This window comes from Vitis riparia, chromosome 8 (assembly GCF_004353265.1).
Source record: "Vitis riparia cultivar Riparia Gloire de Montpellier isolate 1030 chromosome 8, EGFV_Vit.rip_1.0, whole genome shotgun sequence".
NCBI classification, from domain to species: Eukaryota; Viridiplantae; Streptophyta; class Magnoliopsida; order Vitales; family Vitaceae; genus Vitis; species Vitis riparia.
Genome location: NC_048438.1, coordinates 12,028,628 through 12,051,956, shown reverse-complemented (window position 1 = coordinate 12,051,956; position 23,329 = coordinate 12,028,628). Strand labels below are relative to the sequence as shown.

Below are 23,329 nucleotides of genomic sequence, written 5' to 3'. Positions count from 1 at the left end.
CATTGGTAGACTTCAACTAAGTCGCCAATGTAGACTCTTTGCATTTTAAAAATTGTGGACATTTTAACATTGATTTTATTTGAAGTGTTTTTCTTTTAATAAGAGGGTTTTCTTATAAATATTTAAAAATGTTGCCATATATGCAACATTGGTAGACTTCTACTAAGCCGCCAATGTAGACTCTTTGCATTTTAAAAATTGTGGACATTTTAACATTGATTTTATTTGAAGTGTTTTTCTTTTAATAAGAGGGTTTTCTTATAAATATTTAAAAATGTTGCCATATATGCAACATTGGTAGACTTCTACTAAGCCGCCAATGTAGACTCTTTGCATTTTAAAAATTGTGGACATTTTAACATTGATTTTATTTGAAGTGTTTTTCTTTTAATAATAGGGTTTTTCTTATAAATATTTAAAAATGTCGCCACACATGCAACATTGGTAGACTTTTACTAAGCTGCCAATGTAGACTCTTTGCATTTTAAAAATTGTGGACATTTTAACATTGATTTTATTTGAAGTGTTTTTCTTTTAATAAGAGAGTTTTTCTTATAAATATTTTTAAAAGAATCCCATATTAAGTTTTTTTTTTTTGTAAATCACTTTAGAATTGGGTTGATAATAATTCTTTGAAAAGTAATTTTAACTTTTTTTAATATTAATTTTTTTTTTTTTTTTAAGATTGAAAATACCTTCTAGAACTATTATCAAACAATATATATATTAAAGTCTTTCATATAAAAATACTTTCTAAAAATATTATCAAAAAACTTTTAATGAGATTGAGTACCAACTAGAACTCCAAATATCATCATTAAAAAATAATAATAACCCAAAAAAGAAATGATGCGACGCTTTCCGATTTATTTTATTCACAAATGCATGTCCACATACTATATGCTCCTGATTAGTTAATTAGTTTGTGGCTTTGGAAACTTTTAATTTGATTGACTTAAAAATCAACCAAAACGGAACGGCGTTATAAATTTAGAGTTAATATTCAAACCTAAATTGGAACACATTTATCGAATTTTTCCAAATTTCAAATAAATTTATTAAATTAATTAAAATAGTGAACTCATTTCTCCGCTGACAGATTTGGAGAAAACTTTTCCATACGTTATTTGGGATTTGGAGATTGAAATGTAATCCATGACGTCAACCAAATTAATAAATTTTTCATTTCTTTGTGGGATTGGGTTGGTCAATTTACATGGGGGTCTAAAGACCCACATCTGTATCCTGTACACATCCTGAATGACGGGTTTAGGGTTTTTGGTTTTTCAGTGAAGCTCAACAACCGACCAAAGTCTCTGGTGAGTCTGCAATAAGTAATAATATATCTATCCTTGGTTGTTGATGACAGTAAAACAAAAGAAGATGAAATTCTAAAGGCCATTGCTAAGAATGTTTGAAAATCTTAGTTCTCTGTCCATGTAACCCTACCATCTCTATGCAGTTATGTCATATTTTTTTATTATTTATTTTTAGTTTGTATTGGTTAAAAGCATGGTTTTTAAAAATTAGACCGGATCGGTTGGTTTGACCGTCGACTAGTCACGATTCCGATCCGATCGTCGACCGGTCATGGTTTCAGTCCTACTATTAGCTGGTCACGATTGCGATCCGGTCCAGCCAATTGAACCGAATAGTGATTGAACTAGATTCAGACCGTTTGAACCGATGGTCTGACCGACCAACTGAACGAACCGGCCAGTTCAACCATTTTTTATTTTTTTCCCATCCTCCTCCCCCGTGTCTGGAGCATCATCCCACCAACAACACACGCCTGGCGCTAGGAACCCACCCCCTACCCCCGCGTCACGTGATGGAAAGCCCTCCACTGTGTGCTGGAAAGCCCCTCCCACCCAGCGTCGCGAGCTGGAAACCTCCCAACCCTGCCCTAAAACGGCTGCAAATCCTCATCACCAACACCTCCCTCCCCCCCTCCCTGACGACAGTTGAAAAATGCAGCGGTTTAGTGTTTTGAGGCAGGTTGTGTGTGGTTGGTGGATGAATCTTCAGCTGAAGAAGAAAGATGGAAGACTTGGAGGTGTCTAAGAAAAGTTAGATGATGCGTTGGAAACAGGAAACCTCCCAATTTTTGATATTTTATATTTAATTTTTTAAATTTTTTATTGATTATAATTGTAGCAATATGTTTAATATTTATTTATTTTTATTTGTTTTATTTATTACACATTGAAATTTTAATTTATTGAAATTATTGAAAATGTTGGGTGATTGACATCTACATGTAAAAAATTTTGTGAACAAACTTAACAAATACAGTAGATATTATCAAAATTTAGATAGAATTTATTATTTTTATTTTAATAATATATAAAATATATATTTATGTCGTCACCGGTTTTAATCATTGGTTCGACCAATGAACCGATAACTTTTCCGATTCAATGATCAGTCCGATTCTAAAAACATTAATTAAAAACATATATGGTAAAATCTAGATGGATCATCCCATCCCAATCCCACCTTAATTATTTTGACATATCCATATCTATGTTAAAAAAATAAAAATAAAAAAGGCAATACAAGGTTAGGCTTCTTCAAAATTTTTATATATTAAAAATAAAAATATAATTTTTAAATAATAAATGTTATATAATTTATAATTTATTCTAAATGAGAAATATATTTTTTTGAAAAATTATGTATTAAAAATTTAAAATAATTAAAAATGAGAAAGAAATTAAATTAAAATATTTTTATTAATTATAAATATAAAGGGGTGGAGCGAAAGAAGGAAATATTAGTATTATTAATTTATACATTTTAAATATTATTAAATAATATATATTAATATTATTTTTCAATAAATTTCTCGGTTTTCTAACCACAAATTTATGTTTTTAATCAAGATTTTTAGTTTTACAAAATAAGTAAACAATGTATAAAAAAATTAACAAGAAGAATAAACTTATGATATATAAAATATGCAAAAGAGGATTAGTGTCACTTATGCATAATATGTGGCCATGAAATACGGATTAAGTGGAATAGAATTGATTGAGTGGTAGAGTCGTGAAAACACTTGTTTCTTTCATATTTTGGACCTAACTCCATGAAATAATATGCTACTGCTGAAACATGGATGAATTAAAGTTTTAGATCAAAACACAATGGATGATATAATGGTAAAAATTTAAAGAATATGGTTGAAAATCTGTCACAACAAACTTTCGTGGCGGTTATAGTATGGATGTTTAGCAAATTTCGAACCAAAACGTTATTCCTTCTATTTCTGAATGTTTGTGGGCCTAGCCCCCCCCACAACAGTTCGGCCCATATGACCTCCTCTCCTTCTGCATCTAGAGTGAATAAAGAGGGTTTAGGGTTTATGGCTTTCGCTCAACTTCAACACCGAAGAAACTTTATTTCCTGAGAAACGAGTAAGTATGCATGTTTGGTTGCTGAGAAACGAGAAACAACTGGAATACAAAAGAAAATGAAGATTTAAAACCCTAATGAAGAAAAGAAACGAAACTTTAAATTTAAATTCTCTATGAAGCCTTTCCGTCTTCTTCCCTTTATTGTTTCTAAAGAATTTTCAATATCTAATCATATTTCTTACCTGAATGTCACCGTCTTTTCCGGATATATCATTCTTTTAGGGTTTGAAGGATAGCGTGTTAAAAGAAAGGAGTAAGGGAGAGATGCCTTCAAAGACAAAGAAGCATTCCAAGTCATTATCGAAGCTCTCGTATTCTGATAAGTCAGAATCTCCGTCTGTTTCATCAGTGTTGACACCACCGCCTGATTTAGAAATTAGCGAAGAAGATCTCCTACGGTATCTTGACGAGGCTTCAAGCAAATGCCCTTCTCTGATTGGGAAATCTGCTTTCATTGGCCGAGTCACAGGTGTTGACCCTGATTCAAAAGGCTGTAAAATTTGGCTTTCAGAGCCTTCTATGGTTGCTTTTAACCTTGCCCCTGGTTCTACTGTTTCGGTAATGCACCAGTTTTCATTTCTCATATTAATGATTATTGTTTAGTAATTCGTTTATTACTTGCTTTTGATATTAATCCAACCTCTTGAATTTGATGTTTGGAGAAGTGAATGAACTAACTTGTTTACATGAATTGGATACCTATCAGGCAGAAAGTTCTGCATCCTTACTATTTACACAGATTGTATTAGGAGTTTTAGGTTGGTAGTTGATTTACTTGACTAGAATTGAAAATTGAACAGGTAGTTTCTGATTCAAGTGGTCTGTTTGAAAAGATTAATTATTGAGGCATGGTGGTTCAACACAAAGCTGACAAACTAGAGAAAGATAATAGGAAAAAACCTAGTTAATTTAGGTTGCTGGTACTGTCAACAAAATCAGACCCATACTCATGGATGGTCAAAATTGATGAAGATATGCATGTATTTCAGAATGAAACATGAAATTTTAACAATATATGGTTCTAGTTACATGGTTGGTATAATTAGCTTTAAAATATGAAGTCTTTAGGCAGAATGCCATCTGTATGAAATCCAAGTTCTATAACTTACTAATTGCATAAGATGGTCTGTATAATGGTCAACCACATTGTTTTGGTGATGTCAAAAACCAGTAAGGTAGCTTCAAGACCTTGAATGATGATATTGTTCAAAAAATAGTATAGGTTAAGCGAAAGCCCCTTATATGGAATCGGGACTTGCCCTAGATCTCCAAATAGCCTCACCTGAAACTGGTGGACACACTGAGCCACCATGTACCCCTCTCGCCCGTCGTATGCTATGGATGTATCACTATTCAGACAAACGATTTTTCCCCCCTTTAATATATGGTTGATCTTCAAACCCACCCAACAAAGCTAGGGTTCACAGTAAGGAATGGTATGACCAGTTAGTTACTTGTTATATAAGGTATGCCTGCTTCTATAAAGATATATATCTATATATACACATATATTTTGCATATATGCCTTTTGACCTATGGAAAAAATAATTTTGCCCTGTCAAAAATTGTGACTCAGGTGTCATGTTGAGTCCTTATTACCTTTATCAAGTGGCTTAGGCATACTGATGTTCATATATGTATTTTAGATATGTATTTCTTCTTCTCTTATCATGAATAATTTTACATAAATCAGAAAGTTTACGACTTAGATCTTGTAAAATGGGATAATTTTGTTTTGCTTTTGCTTTTGGAGTCTTTTGTTTCTCTTTGTTTTATGTTTTAAAATAGGCTTCTTTTTGTTTGCATGTTCCTCTTCTTTTGCATGCACTTGATTTTTCTCAAAGGGAATTGTGCTTTGAGCCTTCTCAATCATATCTCCTTTTTGTATCCTATTTCTTCTTCTTTACTTCCATGCAACTTTTCAGTGTTTGTAAGCGTCTTTGACTTATATGTGTTTCTTTGGTATCACCAGTTTGTTTGCAAAAATGGGATATATTATTCGTATTTTTCTCTTTTGTCTTTTAGAGCTATTTTAACTAGAGTATTTCCATTGGCAGGTGTCACTTGCCTCGTCAAAGAAGAAATTTTCAAATGGCTTTCCTCTCAGCTCATTAACATATGAAAGTACTAGACATTTTCAAGTTGATTCTGGGAATAAAATGCCTGGTGAAGCAGGGAACTACTTTGCTCTTGCTACAGTTTTTCCTTCTTGTAAGGTTTGAATGAAAATTGTATTACTGCAATGCTGTATACCTTTGCTTTATGTTTATTACTACTTTTTTTTTTTTTTGTCTGCATACTTAAAAAATGAAAAACAGAAATAAATTAGTTGCATCTATGAACCATGCAATTATGTTATATACTTTTGGTAGTGTGTTTAAATACCCTTGTTCTAACACTTTATAGATAAATGGTAGCTCACATTGACAGAGTTCACTTTTGGCAATGACTGATTGTCTCTTAGGATGTACCATTGGTTTAAAACTGGACCAGTGATAATGTCTGTACTGGTTGAAACAAGTTGTGGTGCCTTAGATGATGTCCTACAATTTACATTGCACAATTGGATTGTAGATCATTTGGTAGCAATTTTTGTTGGCAACCTTGATCTAGTGTGTTTGAGCAAATTCCTAACCTGTGGGTGGTCAGGGTTGGGTATTTCCATTTGTTTTGTTACCTAAAACTTTGTTGGCGGAATGAATTGGGTGAGTTTCCAAGGAGCAAGTTAAATTGCGAATGTCAATAATTGTTCAATTACTGAAAGCTTTGTCTGGATTGTAACAATGTGAAGTGTTAAATGGGGTTATCCTTTGGAAAATGAACTTGAATTTTTATTTTATTTTAATTTTTTTTATGGTTTTAAAAGTAAGGTTTACATAAAGGTAGCTAACTTTCCTTGCACCTAAATTTGGGAAGATAGAGTTGCTGTGGTTGAGCCTTCTTCAAAGTTACGGTCATTTCACTCTCTGTTTAGACTGTTATAATCGTTTTTAGCCTAAGATATTGGTTAATCAGGTTGTGCAGATTTGAAGAGGTCAAGAGAGAGGAAACCTGAACAAAAAGTATAATAAAGAAATTTGGTTTAATTTCAAAGGTGGTTCTCTCAGGTCATGTAGTTTAAAAGGTTATATCTAGAGCTTGCTTGGGAGGTTAAAACGTTTGTCCATTACTGGGTTGTTGGTTTTAGTTTAGGGGTACTGTGATCATTTTAGTCGGACTCGCTGGTTTATAGTTCCTCATTCCTGTATTTGGGATTTTGTTATATGAATTATATTATAGGTTCATACTGACCTAGGGTTGTGAAAGTGTGGCTGGATTGCACAATTGTGATTCTGCAGTTGGCAAAGATGAAGATTGTGAGGTCACAAAGAAAAGAGGAGTTCAGGAGTAAGGAATTTTGATTATTCAAAGGACGCTTGTTAATGAATGTACCCCTGACTCCAGTTTTCAGTATTGAAAAGATTTCAATTCAAAGTTAAATACTTAATTCCTTTGTAAACGGAGTCAACACAGTCCTGCATCTGGGAATCATAGTCAAGACAAAAGGAGATGAGGAGAATAACTTAGAAGGTGTCTTTCACATCCCAGCAGTTCATCAAAAAATTGATTCCTTTGCCATTTCCTATTTGAACAACATTTCTATTGGAACATTCCATTGGCTTTAAGAATGCTCTTTTGCAAACTACAGCTGTGGGAGCTCCTGAAAAATTTAAGCCCCTGCCTCCTTGAAAAAGGTTTAAATTAGCTGCAATGGTGGACTTTAATATACTGTCCCTCTGGTTGCTGTCTCTCTGAAGCCACATTCTGAAGAGTGCTCTATTTGTGAAAGGGTGAATATTCAATCCCCTTGTTTGTTTGGAAGATAGACATTTTCCATTTGACTAAATGATATTTGGATTTGTGTTTCTTCTTATTATATCAAAGAAGTCCCTTCTCGATCAATCTAGCCTGGTCCTTGAAAAAAGGGACATGGAGTACATGAGAAAAATTACGAAAATGAACTCTTAATCCATGTTATTCTCCATCTGGAATGCTAAATGGATTGCAAGAGACCAATCACTTTTGATGCTTCTCCACCATAGGATTTGCTAGACCCTTTTCCACAATGTGCTTCAGATGTGGTGTTGGGCAGTGACACCTTTCAATGACAATGCCTCTACAGCATGGTATGAGGTGGGATGCCTTGAAGCAAAGTGTGGCAGGTATCTTGGCTGAGGCAATCATGTGCAGCAAGGACTGCGGCATTGGGTGGCATGGTGGGCTTGGACAGGCAAAGATGGGGTAGCAAATGTTGCATACAGGGTGAGGCACAGTTTTATTAGCAAGCCATTATGATAGCTCAGACACACTTGATGTGCTCCTAGTTTGCTATTAGTTCATAATGTTCTCCTTTTTGTTTTTCTCTTTTGTGAGTGGCAGTGGCAGGCTAGGTGGCAATTCCTTGGTTATGCGGATTTTATATTCTAATTGTAATTAATTTATGGGGTTTCTATCTTACTATTTGTTGGAGAGCATGATATACATTGTAGGCCCAAATCCTAGCAGCCTAAAGCTTTTAGGAAATTGGTTATCCAAGATAGTATTAACACCTCGTTTTGACAAGAGGTCATGAGTTCGAACCCTACCGTATGTTTATTTCTTCAATTTATTGAGCTCATGTGTTTGCCTATGGGCTAGTGTGTCTTTCCATGTGTGGGTATGCAATGGGATCACACATGAAGAAAGGTGTTGGAGGGCATGATATTCATCGTAGCCCTAGATTCTAACAACTTAAGCTTTTAGGAAAATTTGTTGTCCAACCCTCTTAATTGTAAACTTGGCAGTTATTATTGTGCTCAACTTCATGTTCTTTACATATTGGAGAACTTGATGCATCATATCAAAGAGCTTGAGATTTACCTTTTTTATACTAAATTTTTTCTTTTGTAGGTGTTGAAGAATGGGGTACGGCTTTCGTTGAACCTTTATCATACTATGGGTTCTCCTGCTTCAGCCAGGATTGTGTTTGTTTACCTTATCCAAAGTCAATCTGTTACTGGTTTTGTAAATGGAAGTCGTAAATCACACAGCACGACAATTAATGGTCTCTCACTATACAAGTGCAAGGAGTTATATTTAGAGATGATTCCTTCAAAGAATGGATCGACAGTGAACAGTGATATGCAGTCAACTGTTCAACTTTCTACTGAAACAACAAATTATCAAGTTAGCAATGGAGCTGCCTCATCGCCTAAGACACCAGTGTCATATCAGTCAAAGCTTATTTCTCCTAATTCTAATCAGTTGACTTCACCTATATGTGACGATTCAGTGTCAAGTTTATCCAATCCAAATAACAAAATTTTTGCTTCATTTGACATAACAGAAGTATTAGGTGATGAAACTGCAAAGAAACTTTTGCAGTCATGTGCTGCTTCATGGTTATACTCTCGCAGTTTACTCACCGGGAATCTTGTGACAATCCCAATACTTTCAGAACTTTGCACTTTCTGTGTGAGAGGTGCTATTAAATTGTCACCTGATAGTGATAATCATGATTTGACAGATGAAAGAAGTCATGGTTTGTTCTCTCGAGCTCCTGATTCAGTGAGCCATGTGGATGATGCTTGTGTTGTAGACCGTGAAACAAAAGTATATTTATATTTGCCATCAAATTCATCATCAGAGACTCCACAGAAAGGACGTCCACCACATGTGGAACTTGAATTTAAGAATTTCAAAGCTAACGTTGGAAGTGCTGTTAAATTGGGTGGTCTATCAGAGGAATATGCAGTTCTAAAGGATATCATAATTTCCACATCAGTGAAAAACACTCTGTCAAGGTATGTTATGTAAAAAAAAATTTTCTTGATATTTTTTTGTTTAGTTATAATTTGACTTTCATGCTGTTGATAACATGCTATGATATAGTGAATGAAGTGATTCAATTGAATTCTTATTTTTGCATACCTATATCATTTCATGGAGTGTAATTCATGCTTCAAATTATTAATTAATAATGGATGAAACGATGAATCATGGGAGTTTTCTGAACAATGCAAGTTATACCAAAAGATGGGCTGATTTTGTCATAACATAGATGCTTATAGTGCCATTCTTTGTCATAGCATAGATGCTTATGCTGCCATTTGGAACTTCTAATTTGAACATATTAAATGTCTAGTTTCTAATTTAAGATTGTGTTGATTGATGTACTGAAATTTCTTAGGATTTAATGATGCAGTTTAGCATTGATGTCCCAAAATCACTTCTCTACATGCTTTTAGGCCTCTTAGTGATCTTGTCAGTTCAGCAGCTTTCCCACCCTCCGGAAATGCAGACTGTCATATTATTCTTTGGAACATTAGAATGATGAGATGTGCTATAATTTTTCAAAAATGTAAGGTAGAATGTTTTTAAATTACATTAATAAATGAAAAGTAGTGTTCACCTGCTTTTGGCGGACCTTCTGGTTCCCTTTAGAGTTTTATATATGGTCCTTTTGGCACATGCTGAGAGGGAGAGGATATAAAAACTTTAGTGGTTACCTCAGGAAATACAACCGCCATTTTTCCTTAATTTAGCGTGCCTTTACCATTCTAAAACTTCCTGTGTTTCCCCATATTCTGAGAGCCTTGCAGTATTAGCATTTTGTAGGCTTCTTGTTGTTAGCTGTTTTTCATATATCAACAGTTCAGTTCTTAGCTTACTTTAGGAGCTTCTTTCAAATTTGTTATAATTTCCTTGCATTTATTTGCCTCCTCCAAGTGAAATTCAAGGTAAGTTTTGCTCTTGTTGACATTCAGGAATCAAGAAATTTTAGATAGGTATCTCAGGAATTGATCATGAAAGGGGTGATCTTGTAGTTCTTGGTCCGTGAAGATACATGGGAAAAATCTTGTATAAAAAAAGTCAAAATACTACAAATAGGTGGAGAGGCTTAGGTAGCAACCTTGTTGTCTGGCATGTATATATAAGCATATTGATGGATGCTGTGTATAAGGATCATCATTGTCTTTTTCATGTATGTTTTTATTCATAAAAATGCCCAATTGGCTAATTTATGCATGCTAGATACAACAATTTGTTTAAATACAAACTAAATCCATCCACATCCATAACTGTAATACAACTACTACATGTAACATAGGCTGCCTTAAATTGAGGGCCCTTACCACATTCGTGGTTTAATATCCCTCTATCTTATAGTGGTTAATCAACTATCACAAATTGATTACAGGTGATAACTGATATATGGAGAAAAAAACTTCTTGTTATCATTTTTGCTAATCTTATTGTTGACTGTGCTGGTTAATGGCATTGATTTCCTGTATGGTTTTAGCACTCGGTGAGTCTGAAAGTTTTACCCATCAAGCAATGTGCTAGGCGGCTGCATTACCTTTTGATTTTTACAAACCCATAGATAGCTGAATCTGTGGAGTGTTGCTTAGCAATCCTTACCCCTAATAATTTTTTAGCAGTTATTTTATTGATGTCTATAAATTTTCTGAGAATGTCCATACTCAAATTGCTTCCATTTGATTGAACTTGTTATTTAGACAACAAGCTTTGTTCCATTTCAGTATTTATTTGGTTTATTCTTGTCTTTTGACTCATTGACCATAATGACAAATAAATAAACTCAGGGATAATTTTTGGTCTTACTAATCTTAATCTAGAATTCAAATGTAGATCTTATAATATGCAGCTAGGACCATGCAATGATAATGGTTAAGAGTTGAATAAAAATGTCGTTAGGTGTCTTCCAGTAAGCCTGTGCATTATTAAAAGGTTGAGACAGAGGAGGGAAAAGAAAAGAGGAGAAGGGAGAGAGGGAGGGGGGGGGGGGGGGGGGGGGGCGTTTGGTTGCGTGGAGGTCTTCAAATGCAGATGGATTTTTACATGCAACAGTGCCCATTTATTCTTTCTTGTTTCCTGGATCATCTCTGTTTGTGTAGTTACAGCTATGGATGACATTCTCACTTACGTCTAGCGATTTAATTCATTCATATAGACACATTTAGTTTCACTTATTTAACATCACATATTGATTATTAATGTAACTGTTTTAGTATGGGTTTGCGAACTACAAAAGGAGTGCTTCTTCATGGTCCACCTGGTACAGGAAAGACTTCTTTGGCTCGATTATGTATTTGTGATGCTGGTGTCAACCTTTTCTCTGTAAATGGAGCTGAAATTGTTAGTCAATACTATGGAGAGAGTGAGCAAGCATTGCATGAAATTTTTGATTCAGCTAGCCAAGCTGCACCTGCTGTGGTTAGATTTCTTCAACCCAAGGAGTTCAACTTCTCAGACCTTGTTCATAGTTTCATTTCTGAGTAATCATTATGCAACTCTTTTTTTTTTCTCACTTTCTCTGTTTTGGAAGAAAAATTGATGCATGCTGTGGGAAACTCTGGTTTTCAATTTATTAAAAAGAATAGTTTTCTATAATGCAGCGATTCATGCAAACAGGAGTTTCTGCTTTTCTTTTTAGACCTTATATTCTGGGTTTTCCTTTATGCATTTTTCTTTTCTGTGAAAGCATGAGTATACTGCAGTGAACCATTACTAGGTAGACTTTAGAATATAGTTTAAGAGGAGTTATGTTGTGTATAGCTCAAGGGCAATAATGGAATCTTATCTTCTCAGTTATCCTCTTCTCAAGCTCCTCTTTTCACACGTTTGGCAGGGGAATGATATATTGTTAAGGGATATGAGGTGCAACAAGTTTGAAACTTCAGTTTGTATTGAAACACCTGCTGTGAAGCAAAGCAGAGTTGTTCCTGGGAAATAGTTGAAGTCTATAAACAAATATAGGTTTGACACTATTGATGCACTTTTAAAACTGCAGGAAGCACTATGGTAATTTAGGAATGACTTAGGTGGTGTTTGTTTTTTCAACTTAGTGCTAAATACAATTGCATTCAGACTCTAGATGGTTTGTTTTTAACTTTTTTCTTTCTTATTACTCATTTTTAAAATTTTTTTGACTGAATAGTAAAAGGCAAAATATTTAGCCTTCTGCTGAATGCTGAAAATAACTTTTTGAAACAACCAAGACACAATCTCAACACAATCCTCACCTTATTAATTATTAATACTTAATAGAAATAAAATAATAAAAAACAAACAAATTAATACTTAATACTATTAAATTTTATTTAGGGTTAAGTGAAATTAATTTCTATTTAGATTTAAGTAAAAAAAAAAAAAACAAATACCACCTTAATGAGAAGTGTGTATGTGTTTACAGTATTTTGGGTGTTTTTGTTCAGAAGGGTAACACAAACAGCTTGGATTTTATACATAAGGATTTAGATCAGGTTATGAGTAGTTTAAAGGCTTTCAAACTTGTAGTTGGTTTAGTTTATTAAGTATCACTCTTCTTTATATATACCTCCTGCCTAAACTTATTTTAATCTTTTTGCTAACCGTTTATTAACTCTTAGGCTATGATTGGAATTGTTTTCAAGAACAGGTTTTTGAACAGAAAAAAAGAAAAAGAAAAAAGAAAAAAGATAACGTGTTTTGTTATCAATTGTTTCCAAAACAGGTTTCTTAGAATCGTTGTGAAAATAAGGTGTTTTCTAGAACATATTTAATTGTTTTCACTTGTTTTCTAGGTGTTATTTTAAAAAGTAATTGTACAAATATAGAGAATGATTGAAAATAAAACATTACAGATAAAAAGTTATTTGAAGAAATATTTGAAAACACAAAATAAAGGTTGAGAACATTTCAAGTTTTCAAACAGACTTTTGTTATAGAAAACATTAGAGAACTTTTTTTGGAAACTATTTTCAAAAATTATTTTTCTAAAAACTGTTATAAAAAACTATTTTGAAATTTATTTTCAAAAACAATCTCAAACAAATCCTTATTTTTCTATGACAACTACCTTAGTGTTTATGGATCTATTGGTTTGGGAAAGTACCCTCTATCTTGAAAGCATTACAAATAAAAAAGTTAGTTTTAAGAGATATTTGAAAACACAAAAAAAAAAAGAAAAAAAAAAAGGTTGAGAACATTTGAAATATTTGAAGTTCGCAAACATACTTTTATTGTAGAAAACATCAAAAAACTGTTTTTGAAAACTGTTTCCTGAGAAATGTTCCCAAATAGGCCCTTATTTTTTTCTATTACAACCACCTTAGGATTATGGGTCTTGTGGTTTGGGGAAGTACACTCAATCTCTGACCTGCCAAGCTGCCTGAGATCAGCAGACTCCTCTCTACTTGTTATGCTAAATGGGTTGACTGATGATGGTAACTCCAATCCAACTAAATTAGTAGTTTCTACGACAGCGCTTTGATTGAACAGTTAACATCTAATAAATGGATCTGTTTTAGATTGGGTAGTTTTCAGGCAACTTAACAGCCACATTATTTCCAAGTATGTTGTAGCATATTTGATCTCTTATTTGGGGATAGACGTATGGTTTTGTGTCACAGTTCCCTTCCTATTCCAGAAAAAGTGGTCAATTGATCCAACCCATGGTCATGAGTTGATAATTTATTGATTAGGGCTTGAACTGTACAAATGATTCAAAACCTAGGTTAATTCATGGAAGGGTTAGAGGTAAAGCTTCAAATACATGCAGAGGTTAAGAATCTTATGATTTGACTTGAGTTTACCTTGGATGATACTAGAAGTAGAAATAATTTTTTTTGAAAGAACTTCTTTTGAAGCATAAAAATTTGGTATTTGTTGGTGGATCCATAGGAATCCTAAATTATTTGTTCTTGAAAATCCTGACAGCTTGTCTGATTTGATCAAACAAGATGTATGCATCTGATTGTACAAGCTGTCCACAATCAATACAACTTGTATGAGCTGTAAATTAGAGCTGTAAATCAGTGATAAATTAGGGCTGAAAATTAAAGATTCCTTCCTTGTTTGCATAGTTTTCTAATGGTGTCTACATTCAATATATTCTAGGAGGTTAGTATTTCCCTATAAATTTTATATGTTCATTGTAAATTCCTCCATCAAAATAAGAAATACAATTCTATAACTGTTCACAGTACTTAACTTGATTTATTGATTTACTAGGTGTTAATTTTGGTTGTGATTGATGATTACATCTCATATTGGAAGAAGCCTTTCTTTTTAGAATGAGGAATCTCATGATCATTTGTTCGCTGTTTATTAGAGGTCCTTGGAAATTTGCTCATTGGAGATATTAGATCCTTGATTTGGCTAAGTGCATGGTTTCCTCTTTTTGATAAAAGAGGAAGCTAGCGGCCTTACAGAGAGGGGAGCTTCTTTCACCCTCCTAGAGGTTTTTGGGTTTGGGTTGTGGACTTTTACCTTTCATTTTCCCCCCATATTTCCATATGGTCTTACAAATAGGAATTTATTATATTTAATTTCTAATATTGCTTCTGTTATAATAGTTTTCAATAAAATTTGAAGCTTGTTTTCAAAGTTGATTTGTCTAATCAAAATTTCTAAGGTCACACATTTTCATTAATTCTCCCTTAGCTATTTTTGCCTTGGATGAGTAACTATAAGATTTTTTCAGGTGTTCATTGATGAGTTGGATGCCATCGCCCCTGCACGCAAAGATGGAGGGGAAGAGCTATCTCATAGAATAGTTGCCACATTATTGAATTTGATGGATGGGATCAGTAGAACTGATGGGATACTTGTAATTGCTGCTACCAACAGGCCTGATAGTATTGAGCCTGCACTCAGACGGCCTGGAAGACTGGACAGGGAAATGGAAATTGGTAATTTGAAGTCTTTGTCTTGGCCTTTCATTTGAAACATTTCTTTCTTCTCTTTCTGTTTCTGGAACCTTGCTAAGTAATTTCTGCTTGCAATTTTCATAGTAATTCACTGTTTGACAGTGTCAAACTGCTCATGGCTTACATATAAAAATCTATGTTATTTGGTTCCAGAATTCCAGGCCTTGGAACCGGTGCATAGTTTATAACCATGAAACACTAAATTTTCACAAAATGGCTAATACGCATAGGAGGAGGAATTGTTTGGCAAAATCAGAATTAATGGAGCTTGGCTATATGAAAAGATAAAGGAAGGCGTAGTTCAAGCTTTTCACAATTTGTTGTCTGTTCTAGAAGAGTGTAGATCTAGCATCAATGGGATGTTTTTCAAAGCCTTAAATAGAGAGTGCTAATGACCTGAAAGACTTTAGACCAATTAGCTTGGTGGATGGTTTGTACAAACTTCTAACTAAGGTGTTGGAAAATAAGTTGAAGAGATGGTGGGAAAGTTGGTTTTTGAATTTCAGAATGCTTTTGTAGAGGCAAGGGGAAGAGAGAACATGGCCTTATTGTGATTATTTTGTGATTATGGGAGAAATAAAATAGAATAGACTTAGTTAAATGTAGTTGTTGGAGTTGCAACCATGGTTATTAAAAAGTTACAATACACAATATGATAGAATGATGCGATACATTTTTAGGGAAATCAATATGTATCATAATTTGTATCTTATCATTAGTATATCCTCTGATACATTTTATGATACATGGTACAATATGTGATACAACGATGCAATGATACATACACTTGTAACTATTTTTCATATTTTAAAAAAAAATCAAATTAAAAAAAATTAAAGAACTATTGTATTAATTGCTTAAAAAGTACAAGTGAAATTAGAAATTGATCATAAATTGGAGAGAAAGGTAAATTAATCTTACATGAATAGCTACATTCTTGTTGTCAAAAGTCATGTTGGAAGTCAAGTAAATTTATCCTTATAATGAATATTGGAGAATTCATTTGAAGGATTTGAATATTGACATTAAAAATGATGGTAATTAGTGAATAAAAACTTTTACATAATATATTAGTTTTTTTCCCCGGTGAGGAAGGAATGATGACAAACATGAAAAGTTGGAATTTTGTGGATTTTGTGATGAACCTATATATTAAACTCATATTTTGTTAAATTGAACTCTCAAAACTTAGGTATTCAATGTGTGCATATTTTTGCTGTTTATTTTACACTATATAAAACTTATGATACATGATATTTTTTTTTTTTTTGATAAGCATTATGATACATGATATAAAAAAATAGAAAAACAATACATGATATATTTTATGAATTAGCAACTATGGTTGCAATTGAAAAATATTTTTTGAACTCCTTATTTGTGTGGTCAAGAAGATCCATAGGAATGGAAACTATTCTTAGGAAGTTAATTAATGTATTGGGCTGTCCTTAAGGCTCAGGAAGTCCTTGCCTTTTTCTTTGGGTGATTCATGTGAACCTCCAGTGTTCCCGGGATGGGAATAAATGGCAATTTATAATTCTTTTTTTTTTTTTTTTGATAGACGAAAACAAATTGACTTGATAAAACTCCAAAATAGGGAGTACACCTTACTTATACAGGCAATATACAAAGAGAGCCAAAAAACAAGGCTGCAAAAAGAAAGAAAAAACCTTGAGAGCTAAAAAGCTAGCCATCATGCCAATCACCCAAAAAATTCAGAAAAGAGGGAAGGGAGGGTCTACATCCAAAAACTGTTGAGACCACTCTAGAAGAGTCTGAAAAAAGAGGTTCCTCAAGTAGGGGTCTGACATATCTTCCTCTTTGAACGTTCTTCGGTTTTGCTCTCCCCAAATACACCAAAAAAGACAAATAGGCGCCAATCTTCAAACTGCTCTCCTCTTCTTCCTTAGCCCCTTAACTTTCCATTTCAAAAGCAGATTTCTCATTGAGGCCGGGAACACTCACACCAGTCCAAAAAAAATAGCAGCAAAGTCCATAACTCCCTTGTCCTACCACAATGAATCAAAACGTGGTCTGCCGACTCCTCATTGTCTTTACAAAGGTTGCACCTGTTGACCATGGACCATCCCCTCTTCATTAACATGTCTATTGTTAAAAAATTTCCCCAAACTGCTTCCCAAGCAAAAAAACGAGTTCTAAGAGGGGCATACGAACCCCAAATCTCTTTGGCTAGAAATAAAAGGTTATTCTCAGCCCTTAAAGACCTATAATATGATTTGACATTAAACTTTCCCCTCATCTCGGTCTTCCAAACTAAGGAATCCTCCCGAACCTTTACTGAAGAAATATGTTCCAAAAAACAAGTTTCCTCCTCCTATTCCCAATCTTGGAAGGATCTTTTAAAGTGCACCTCCCAACACCCGCCTCCACCTCCTTGTCGCCCCCAAAGGTCAGCCACTACAGCAGAATTATGGGTTGCAATTCTGAATAGTATAGGGAAAAGATCCTTCAGCTTAGAATCCCCAACTCAAATGTCCCTCCAAATCTCGTGAGTCTACCATTTCCAATACTGATACTAGTTCTAAGAAGGAAATCCTCCCAACCTAATGTCTTTCCAAAGGCCCATCCCATAAGAATTCCTCACCTCTCTAGTGGTCCAACCCTCTTCCTCCTCTTCAAATTTTCCAACAATGACTTTCCTCCAAAAACTCTCCCTTTCTAGAGGAAATCTCCAAAGCCATTTTCCTAGCAAAGCTTGATTGAAAACCTCCAAATGCCTTGACCCCAACCCTCCATGCTTCTTATCTTTACAAATAACTGACCAACTTACCAAGTTACCAACTTACCAGCGGTTTATAATTCTTTAGCCTAGTATTTTTACCTAGCAATGGGAGGATAAAAATGTTGGATGTGAATGTCATATGAAAGCTAACTTAGGAATTGAGGTTAAATGCATTGTTTCTTCTTCTGTTATCAAAAGCAAATACCTACTTAGGCTAAGGGTGAATTTGACAAGAAACTAACAAATGAAAGGAGGAAAGGGATTCATTGGTATTGTTGTTTTTGTTGTGATTGTGTCATTTTTCTCCATATCCATTCTATGTTTCTTTTCTTTCTGTTCATGAATAATTCCTTGTCCTTCCCTATGATCTCCCAACCTATTCCTAGTAAACTTCTGTTTCCCACAAAGAAACTTTGAGAATATATATAAATAATATGAAACTGGTTTGTTAAAAAAGTAATGAAGGATAAGGGTTGTCTACAAAATCTTCTTCTGTGTATTGGTTTATTCTTTACCTGAAAAGTAAAAAAATGGTGAAGTATAAGGTGGTATCTAAATAAACTAGTATCATAGTTGACATAACAGAATAGTTTATGGACTTCTTTAATAAATGTCAAGTAAAATAGAAATATTTAGAACCATATACAAAGTAAGAAAATTAGATGAATCAATAATATTTGTGTTGCCCACATGAGTGGCTCAAATGCTTACTAGTTGAATGAGATTGTTACATTTTGTCTAATACAGAATCTATCTTTGTTTTCTCCAAATATTGTATGCAGGTCTGATAAAAAAACATTATTTGTGTGCAGGTGTCCCATCTCCTGGGCAACGATATGATATTTTACTCAACCTCCTTAGTGAAATGGAAAACTCTCTTTCGGACATGCAAATTCAACAGCTTGCTACAGTTACCCATGGTTTTGTGGGTGCTGATTTAGCCGCCCTTTGCAACGAGGCAGCCTTGGTTTGTCTGAGGCGTTATGTTAAGTTCAAGAAATCTTGTGATGATTTCCATTGCAACAGAACATCAATTGTACATGATGGTAAAATTGCAGACCCTGATGACTCGGAAGCTTTGGAAGACCAGTTTTCAAGGGATCATCCAGATTGTGCATCTTCCTCTCCCCCAGATTTGTCTGTTTCGTCAGAGAACCTACCATATTTTGGAGTCCAGAAAACAACCTCCAATAGGACAAATAATATTTGGAACGGAGTTGATGCTAGTGTTAGGAGGTCCTTTATAATGGAAGAAGAATGCATGTTGGTAGTCACTTTTGAGGACTTTGAAAAGGCTAGGATGAAAATAAGGCCTAGTGCTATGCGAGAGGTATGTTTAATACATCCATATTATTTACAGAATCAATTGGGAAATATTTATATAATGGTACTTGGATCCATTTCCTATGATCAATCTTATTCTACATGTGCCCTCGTCCTTCATTTCTCCTCTATATTAACCATTATACAATGGACAACATCAGACAGTGGGCCACCCAGGACTCTATTTGGTTCTCTCTACCTGAAAACCTTGGATTTTGAAAGTTAGCCAAGCATCAAAGAAACTATATTTTCCAGTTTAATTTGTTTTTTTAAAGAACCAATTGAATTATGTTATTCAAGACACTGGTTTATGTCTTGAAGTCCCTTCTCTATCTTAGTTTTGAGTAACTTCACAGCCTTTTGATCCTGTGAGTGTATCTTATATAAGGGGTTATCCACAAAAGCAACTCTATGATGAGAAAAGAGTGGACTGCACGTAAGAATTTGGTAGCAGATGTTATCTAGGATAGTGGACCTTGATTTAGGTTGAGCTTCTTAATAATTGAATTCTCCACAATTGCTGCAGCAACAACAATGAACCAGCATCATGATATAAACTTGCCACCTCTTCCCTCCACCCCCATAATTTAACTGTGGTATTTGGGGTGTTGCCAGTTGGCACACATTGGTGGTGCCTACTTAGCGAGTGCAGCAGTTATAGAGCTTGAGCTCCTGTGTCAATCTAATGGCCCCTTCCTTTTTCAGCCTTCAGTAATTAATATTTGATCCATGTTGTAACCTTGTGATCATTTTGCAATGATGCTTCAATTAAAAGGTGCAAAGAAGGAACTAATTGGTCCTACTTACCATACTCTTGTAGTCTAATCTCTTCTTAATTACTAGGTAATACTTGAGGTTCCAAGGGTTAAGTGGGAAGATGTTGGTGGCCAAAATGAGGTTAAGGCACAGCTAATGGAAGCTGTAGAATGGCCTCAAAAACATCAGGATGCTTTCAAGCGTATTGGGACCCGCCCCCCAACAGGTGTATTGTTGTTTGGACCTCCAGGTTGCAGCAAAACCCTCATGGCTCGTGCAGTAGCTTCTGAGGCAGGTCTGAATTTCCTGGCTGTTAAGGGCCCCGAACTTTTCAGCAAATGGGTTGGTGAATCTGAAAAGGCTGTAAGGTCTCTGTTTGCAAAGGCTAGGGCCAATGCTCCTTCTATTATATTTTTTGATGAAATAGATGGTCTTGCTGTTATTCGTGGGAAGGAAAGTGATGGGGTTTCGGTCGCTGACAGGGTTATGAGTCAACTTCTTGTTGAATTAGATGGTAAGTGATTGATTTGAAGTTCTGAACCCACAACTACAATTTTTTTCCCCTTTAATGGTTTTCTTTACATCATTGCATAATGCTTAAGCATCTCTAGGAGGTAAAATGTAAACAGAAGTGTTATTCGATTATTTTTGTGGAATTTGAATAACAGGCGGTATTTTTGTGTGTAACTTTTTGCTTTAAAATCTCTAGCATCTCCCAAACTTTCTGTGTCAGGAAATTACTCAAAAGAAGATTCCAAACTCTGTAAACTTAAGCAACATTAATTTAATATATCTTCTATTCAAAATATGCTTTCATCTTTTTTGCACTGTTATCTGCCATACGAACCAATATTTTGTTTTTTTCTATTTAGGTTTGCACCAACGAGTTGATGTTACTGTTATTGCTGCTACAAATCGGCCTGACAAGATTGATCCTGCTCTTCTAAGACCAGGTGCTCTCTCTCTCTGCCCCAGTCAGCACCTTTCTATCCTCTGCATTGAGTTCCAACATCCTTTTATCAATTACATAAATTTAATAATCTTCAAAGTATTTGATAGAAGAAAAATTGGACAGGACGCTTTGATCGGCTGTTATACGTGGGACCCCCAAATGAGAGCGATCGGGCAGATATATTCCACATTCATTTGTGTAAAATTCCATTCAGTTCTGATGTCAGCATAGGGGAGCTGGCTTTCCTCACTGAAGGCTATACTGGGGCTGATATATCATTAATCTGCCGGGAAGCAGCTATTGCAGCTATTGAAGTTTGTTGAGTTCCTGTTTTGATTATTTTGTATATATTGTTTATAAAGTTTTACTGAATTTTAATTCATCTGCTATCAGGATAACCTTGATGCTTCAGAAATAACTATGGAACACCTAAAGACTGCTATTAGACAAGTACAGCCATCAGAACTCCAATCTTACCAAGAGTTATCGACAAAATTTCAACGGCTTGTGCACTCTAGTGATAAAAGAGATGAATCAGGGCTTCCATTGCGCTCAAGTAAATCAACCTGGATGCCTCTCTGGTACATTCTATATCTTGTTCTAGTTTAACAACTTTTCTCAGTTTATCTTTATCATTGTTGTCATTTTGGTGGTAAAGCTGGACCAATAAGTCACTTCTTGGTAGAGAAGCAGTATGGCAGTCAAATCTGCCTCCCTTTTTCTCTATCTCACGTTGAAAGTTCCAATTGTGTAGGCCTCAACTACCATTGTCACCCTCAACTAACTACTACAAACACCACCACTACTGCTACACATCTGCCATAATTGCCATCCCATCAGCATTAGCATCCTTGGCATAGCCACCACCTACCTCTACTTACCTTAAAATGTTCTATTTATTATTTAGATATTTAAAATTCCCACCCCACCACGCCGACAAAGAAAAATATAGGAGCCTGGAGGCTGACTCAAGTGATAAAAGGATTTGTGGGAGGATCAGGCTCAAGTCCAATGGGACAAAAATTTACCCATCAAAGAAAAAAAAATCCCAGAAGAGTAGGTGGAGAACTTTAAATTCCTGAAGCACTCAAATCTAGCTTTTATTTTCATGTTGTTGCCTTAATTGTTCATTGTTCTTTTTGTAGCATCCTATTAGGATTTGCCTATCCATCATGCATTGATTTGATCCTTATCTTTTCTGCATCAATCTATCACTGGTATTTCAATGTCCATCATGCACTGCTTTTGTCCTCTCTTGAAGGGATTTTCAAATTTCCTTGCATTATTTAATCATTACCTATCTCCATCAATCATCTTTTTTCATTACCTAGTCCACTGAGCAAATTCTTCTTTCAGGAAATCAAATAATTGAGAACATTTGCATTCGTTTGATGAAGCAGGATCCTGATAACATCCATCAAGCAGTTCCTTTATTGGTTTCCTGCAGCAATTTCATGTTCCAAATCTTCCTCAAGCAGACGGACTTAGTTTTACTGGAAGTTATGCTCTTGTTTCCTTCATAATTACCCTCCAGTGTACCATTAACTTGAGGTTCCAGACAATGGAAGGTAGCATAATATTTGCATTGATCATTGTCTCTGGGTGGATAGCTTTTCAAGTTTCCCTGGTTCCTAAAAGCCAATGTTACTACTACTGTATGTGCTTTTTACAGGGAATGGGAAAAAGAAGCATCAACATAAATACATACACCATTTTTCCCAAGGCTGGACGTTTGTGTACATAATATAATGAGTTAAATGAGAGTTTAGAATTTTTCTTTATGTTATACTATAAGGCTTGGAGTTTGTAACATGAATGCTATCAAGTTAATAGAGGTTTTTCTTCCTTCCTTCTTCCTATCCACCAAATATTTGTGCTCAATGCTTCCATCTCAGCCAGGGGGGAGAATTTCAGGTGGAAACCCCACACTGAGGAAGGATATTTTAAGGGCTATGGATGTGGGTTCCACTTCAAAGCTGCACATTAGCCTCCTTTAACACTGTAACATGAAAGGTGGGGGGCAGTTTGTGGGTTGTGAGGCTGACATTTTTTTTGTCCATCTCAAAAACGTTGTCTTCAAGTCTCTATGCAGCCATTTCTACCTTTCTGGGTAGTAGCTATTTCTGTTTGATGGGCACATACGGAAAACCTGTGCAGCTGGCTTTGGCAGGATTCATTTGACAAGCTGTAGAAAGGATGAGACAGACTCAGATCTAGAGTGAACACCACTAAGCTAGTGGTGGTGGTGGAAAAAGAACTTGTCCTGTTTGGGGTCTGGCCTTTCCAATCCTGGATCTCGGCCCCCTCAAAAAACTTGTTTTTCCATGTTTGGACCTAGATGTCAAATTGGAATATTATCATGTGATCCTAAGAGGTTTTTTGAGGGTCGGTTGAAGCCGAATTTTGC

At 34.9% G+C, this 23,329-nt stretch overlaps 1 protein-coding gene across 5 annotated transcripts; it reads left to right on the top strand.

The window, feature by feature from the left end:
* Positions 1–3,317: 3,317 nt before the first annotated feature.
* On the top strand, positions 3,318–22,781 carry LOC117920754 (calmodulin-interacting protein 111). 5 transcript variants are annotated; one of them, XR_004652268.1, is made up of 13 exons: positions 3,318–3,416; positions 3,639–3,974; positions 5,474–5,632; positions 8,346–9,238; positions 11,468–11,672; positions 14,923–15,130; positions 18,704–19,221; positions 20,058–20,484; positions 20,843–20,923; positions 21,046–21,236; positions 21,316–21,503; positions 22,323–22,490; positions 22,595–22,781. XR_004652268.1 is itself a non-coding variant. In XM_034838364.1 (12 exons), the coding sequence occupies exons 2-12, from the start codon at positions 3,681–3,683 to the stop codon at positions 22,408–22,410; spliced, it is 3,252 nt and encodes a 1,083-aa protein (XP_034694255.1). In that variant the 5' UTR covers positions 3,318–3,416; positions 3,639–3,680; the 3' UTR covers positions 22,411–22,781. The 5 variants fall into 5 exon arrangements, 4 of the variants coding, with proteins under 4 accessions (XP_034694255.1, XP_034694256.1, XP_034694257.1 ...); XM_034838364.1 differs by having other exon boundaries at positions 22,323–22,781; XM_034838365.1 differs by having other exon boundaries at positions 22,279–22,781.
* Positions 22,782–23,329: the final 548 nt, after the last annotated feature.